Source organism: Epinephelus moara, unplaced genomic scaffold (genome assembly GCF_006386435.1).
Source record: "Epinephelus moara isolate mb unplaced genomic scaffold, YSFRI_EMoa_1.0 scaffold1375, whole genome shotgun sequence".
NCBI lineage: Eukaryota > Metazoa > Chordata > Actinopteri > Perciformes > Serranidae > Epinephelus > Epinephelus moara.
In genome coordinates, this window is record NW_026078857.1 from 1 (window position 1) to 5,427 (window position 5,427).

The following is a 5,427-nucleotide window of genomic DNA, read 5'->3' on the forward strand; positions in this document are numbered from 1 at the left end:
AAAGCTTAAAGGCAAAGAAAATTAGTTCTCTACTTGGGCCTAACTTTTATCTGAGCCAGAGAATGATATTTTAGTTCACTACCTACAATACAAATAAAATTAAAAACTCAAATCTGCTTTATCCTCCTCGTTACTGCATGTCAACCTCAATCTGTCAGAAACAATAGCTGTATGAGTATTACTTTCATAATAATGGCTCAGAGCATCCATACCTCAGCAGGATACTTGGTCCCCCCCACAGTATGTTCGGAGCCCTTGTCATCAGAAGCTCCCCAGTGGAAATGAAACTGCTTGAGCCTGTAGACTCCAGAGATCGGTCCGTCTGTCAGAGCTGCAGAACAAACACACATTTTCCCATCAGTTTCCCACACTGACCGTGGGTAGCGCTGTGGTCAGCCATGATGAGACCTTGTTATAAAATTATGTGGTGATTCATAGGCAAGTTTTAAACATCCACGTAGAAGGAAATTTTTTTTCCAAGGGGCAGACAATATGAAAAGCCAAGGAACACATTAACAAGATGTAAGTATACACACCCACACACACACCACGTACACACTTGTGACACTGTGGCAGACATGGAGGCAGACTCAGTTCCTGTTGTGTCGTCAAATTGAGGATTCAGTCGCAAATCATGTCCAGGTATTGTTAACATCAAGCCTCCTTCCAGTGTTACATAATGAATCTATTCGCAGCCTACAGAGTGTCTGAAACTGTAGCAGATAATCCTGTACATTGTTCTATTTCTGGTGCTGCATTAGGAGATGCTGTGACACACAAACACACACACACACACACACACACACACACACACACACACACACAGAGCCCTCTCCAAACAGGACCAAACAGGATATTTGTTTCTCAGTAGTCGGCCTCAATAGATAAAAAGGTGCAGACGCAATTTAAGGGTGTGTGGAACAAAGGAGGATGACTGAAAAATAAAAATGAAGAGGCCATCCATCTTTTCCACTGTGCACACACACACATGATGTATGACATGGTGTATGACATTGACATGCAGACTTAGCTTGTCCTTTATGTAGAAGGGCAGGGTGGAAAATAAGTGAAATACCAAGGAAGAATGAAGAGACTCAAACTCATCTAGCTCATATTCTCAGCAAAAGTGCTTTTGTTTTTCATCTTGATGCGTGTCCAGTAGATTGTGTTGGTTATGTAACCATATTCTTCTTTATCCTTTATCACATCAGCTAAAGGACAACCAATCCAAAGTCCTCCAAATCCTTAATCCATAAAAACCCTACATTTTTCTCATCTCTTTTTGGAATAAAATCTTACAGGAATGGAAATGCAATTAAAATAAAGAGGAAAAAAATAATGCAATCTCCATTTTTATATTCTAAAGGGAATAAAATCCAGCCTCTGTTATATGGTAACTCACTCCCACGCATATTTGGCGCATTAACAGTGAACCAAGCCAGGGTTTGTTTGCAGAGTAACCCTTGTTTTCTGCGCTTTGACCCCACAGCCTGCAGAAAGGACTTGGCGTGGGAAAGGTTTACCCGGGCGTTGCATTACCAATTCAATTAGTATCTGCATGCTTTGTGCTCGGCTTTTGAATGGAGCCCCCACAGTCGAAATTCATTCATTAATAAATGCATGAAAAAACACCAAAATGATAAAAATCTGTGTTCACTGAAGGCGCAGTTGGAAACTGGGGCGCATTATTCATCCATAGAAATATTAACATATTATTAATATGCTGGACAGTCTGACTGTGAGAGCTGCACACACAGCAGCCGAGCACTGAACCTGAATGCCGCATCCTATAAATCATCATCAGGACCTTGACTGTCTTTGTTTGCATACCAATAATCACACAGCTCCTCTTTTATAGCTACAAACATTGCAATAATAATTGGAAACACAGGAGAATGTTGTTTCTCCAGGTTTAAACGAAATATAGCACTGCACATTTCTTAATCAGATTCTGATATCAAGCTGAAGGCTCCAATGAGCGGCTGTATTCATGCAATATTAATGTCACACTAACTTGAGCTGTCGGTGTCGTCTACGAAGGACACTTGGAAGGAATGTCCGTTGTTGAGGATATCAAGACAGGTGGAGGGGTCGTACTTCAGCTTGAGCGGCTTCAGCCCCGCGTCGTAAGATGCTGCACCAGGTACGATGTCAATGGGAGACTGGCGGGGTCCGTTGGCAATAGGGAAGTTATCACACCATTTGTCGGGTCCTAAAATGACATATTGATACAACTGTGATTAGAATATTAGTCTTGAAATATGCGTTTTTAATGAGACAAACTGCGCGTTTGGGGATGGTGATGTGCTTAAACGCGCGTAAAAAGCCCCAAAATGCGCAGGATTAAAAGAAAAAAAATCTCTGCAGTGACCCGTGCATTCCCTGTCCTCCCATTTATTTACTGCATACTGGTATGACTGGTTTAAACGTCCCCCACAGTAATATCAACCCTACATTATATATATAGCGTGTACGTGCAATGAGCGCCTCACCGTTGTTTGCTGCGTATCCCCAAGCGTGAGACATTGTTACAATTTGGATCTATGAGTATCTAGAGCTGTAAATTCCCTAAAGCGAGTCGTCCCCCAGCGCACAAGCAGCCAGTGTCCTCCACCTGACAGCTGCACCGCTTATATAGGGTCCCCTGTGAGCGGTGTGTGTGTCGGGCTGGTGTTGGCCACATGATGTCCGCGCAATGACCGGGAGGAGTTTCGATGCGCCGCAACGTTGCAATACTGTGGATCAATGAGGATCTGTCTCTGCCCCCCCCCCCCCCCCCCCCCCCCCCCCCCCCCCCCCCCCCTCGCCGCTGCAGTGGTAAAGTCTTCGTTGACAAGCGTCAGTGTGATGAGCTGAATCACACTCTTCTAAGAACAGTTAACAAAAATGGACTTTAATGTCAATGGNGCAATACTGGGATCAGTGAGGATCTGCCCCCCCCCCCCCCCCCCCCCCCCCCCCCCCCTCTCTGCTGCAGTGGTAAAGTCTTCGTTGACAAGCGTCAGTGTGATGAGCTGAATCACACTCTTCTAAGAACAGTTAACAAAAATGGACTTTAATGTCAATGGCTGTGACAATAAAGCAATCAAACATTAATTGCAACAAATGTTGTTTGGCTTCAACACTGCAGCCTGTGGTGTGTGAGATCCAAAAAAGGAACTAGAGCTTGCAACTGCACAGACTCTGTGTCTTGTGGTTTTTTTTCCACTTCACTTTGAACTCCGAAATAACGACAACAATCAAATTATTAGCCTTATTCCTGTAAGCAAATCATATACATAAAAAAACATAATTAGCGTCTTAAGGACTTTCGGCCGGCTCAGCAGTCCTAGAGTTATCTGGCCGGCTCTTGCACACTAAGGCAGATAAAAACAGAAGGCGCACTGTACTGTATTTGTCTATCAGTGACGGTGCTGCTGCTGCAGGTATACACAAGTACGACAACTCTGTGTTTACTGATAAAGAATTGACCCAAATGACTGACACAGCACAATCACATACTAGTAACCTATATAACATGCCATTATTTGCAAGAAAAGTATTTGCAAAAGTACTACTACTAGAACTACTACTAATAATAATAATAGAGAAATAATTAATTGTCTTGGTGAAGGGTCATTTCATCCTTCCAGTGCCTCTCTCCAAAATCTCCATTATAGTTTGACTGCATCCTAGTGGCCAGTGCAGTGAAACAATGACAGCTCAAGTTTTTCACAGTTATTCAGGCTGTGATGAACACGGTTGTGGTGGTATTATGGTGCCACCTGCTGTTGGTCAATGAGACTACAAGGTGAGTCTTTTCCCCCATGCAGCTTTGATAGGCAAACAAATACAACTGAAAGAAAAAATAATATTAATTCAAGTAGATATTGCATAAAGGGTATTGTAGAACATAGTGCTTAAAAGGTCATATTTTTTGTGATTTCTCAACAGATAACTTATGAAATGTTAAATCATAGACATACCATTAATTTCAGTGGTAGGATGACAGGGGAACTTGGTGCAAAATGTAGTGCAACAAGTGGATGGTATTATTAGATAAAATAATTATTTGCAGATTTGCTGTGCTTTTATTTTGAAGGATTCATGTCCGAAACGGAAGTGTTTTCATTTTATCCACTTTTATTCACTGATAATAAATAAATCAGGGTGTTACGACAATGAACTGGACATGAAAAATATCAGTCATATTTTTTATTAAAACAGAAGACAAAAAAAATTAGACATACGTATGGTCAAAGTCAGCACAGCGTCCCTGAACATTAAAACAGGAAGTAGTTTTCTCAGTGACAATGTCCTTAAAATAATGGTGTGGACTTTAAGCAGGCAAGTAGCTGTGTCATTTCCTGGCATCTCCACACACGCACACATACACACAGGTGAGTCACAGTGTTTGACCAGTCTAGTCCATAGGTCTGGTTATGTAATTGAATCCAGTCTGAACCCTAATTGGCTGTAGCCCTGGATCCGTGCCCTCATACAAGGTCTCCTGACTGCCCTCTCCATCCACACAGATCCCCTGCTTCTCAATGGTGTAGTTCAGCACAGCAAATGGAGCCACGGGTGACTTGGCTATCAGTATCTGTCTCTGGTGTGCATCCACATACTGGACAATCAGACGTGTGTTGACACTGTGACTCCACGTGTTCCCCAGAGCTGCTGTTACAAACCCAGAATCCCCCTCAGATCCCCCCACGTGAGTTGTGATCTGGTTGGTGAGCACCACAGGGATGTTAAACTGGTGTGCCAGGTATTTGAGGGTGGAGGCCTCGTGGCCCAGCAGGTTGCTGCGGTGAATCAGGTTGCCGGGCAACGTTGTGTCAAACTCCTTTCTCACCACAGAGGCCACAGAGTCCAGGATGATGAGACCCGCTCCGGTTGAGATGATGTCCTCTTCTAGTCTCTCCAGTCTGTTGAGGACATCTTGACAGGTGAGCTCCCTGAATAGATGCACCCGCCCGGCCATCTGCAGGACTTTCTCCTTACTGCTGAAGAAGTTTGGGAACCGGCTCTGCGCAATCTCCACCAGCCTCTCGGCAGAGAAAGCAGACTCTGTGTCTATGTAGATCACATCACTGTCCATGCCTCCCTCACTCTTTGGCAGAGTGGCCAAAACACTCAGCATCAGACACATCTGAGTCTTCCCACAGCCAGAGGGCCCTGTCACCTCTGTGATGGTCCCATAGGGCAGGCCTCCTCTCAGGAGTTTATCCAGAGCAGGTAATGATGTGGAGAAACACGAATGTTGCTTCCACAGCTCCAGAGCCGTGATGACAGGCGGTGCGACGGCTTTGCTGACGGACTGCATCAGCACCAAAGCTTTCTGATAGCTCATCCCTGCGGCATGCATCACCTCAACAGCAGTCAGAGATAACAGGTCTTTACAGCTTTCTATGTGATGTCGTTTGAGTTGCTCACATATTTCGT

The 5,427-nt window shown here is 44.2% G+C and overlaps 2 protein-coding genes across 2 annotated transcripts; both read right to left on the minus strand.

Moving 5' to 3' along the window:
* Nucleotides 1-176: 176 nt before the first annotated feature.
* On the minus strand, nucleotides 177-2,659 carry LOC126386995 (carbonic anhydrase 1-like). Its single transcript, XM_050039567.1, has 3 exons — nucleotides 2,493-2,659; nucleotides 2,015-2,212; nucleotides 177-331 (listed from the first exon to the last, which is right to left on the minus strand). The coding sequence occupies exons 1-3, from the start codon at nucleotides 2,524-2,526 to the stop codon at nucleotides 198-200; spliced, it is 366 nt and encodes a 121-aa protein (XP_049895524.1). The 5' UTR covers nucleotides 2,527-2,659; the 3' UTR covers nucleotides 177-197.
* A 1,456-nt stretch (nucleotides 2,660-4,115) lies between these two features.
* rad51b (RAD51 paralog B) lies at nucleotides 4,116-5,421 on the minus strand. The gene has a single exon (XM_050039566.1). The coding sequence runs from the start codon at nucleotides 5,348-5,350 to the stop codon at nucleotides 4,403-4,405; it is 948 nt and encodes a 315-aa protein (XP_049895523.1). The 5' UTR covers nucleotides 5,351-5,421; the 3' UTR covers nucleotides 4,116-4,402.
* Nucleotides 5,422-5,427: the final 6 nt, after the last annotated feature.

Bases quoted from the DNA above. Each gene is read 5' to 3' on its own strand.
- rad51b (XM_050039566.1), bottom strand. From the start codon at position 5,350: ATGCATGCCGCAGGGATGAGCTATCAGAAAGCTTTGGTGCTGATGCAG.
- LOC126386995 (XM_050039567.1), bottom strand. From the start codon at position 2,526: ATGTCTCACGCTTGGGGATACGCAGCAAACAACG. The intron at 2,213-2,492 runs GTGAGGCGCTCA...ATGTCATTTTAG, and splicing joins GGGATACGCAGCAAACAACG to GACCCGACAAATGGTGTGAT. The intron at 332-2,014 runs GTTAGTGTGACA...TTTGTTCTGCAG, and splicing joins AGACGACACCGACAGCTCAA to CTCTGACAGACGGACCGATC.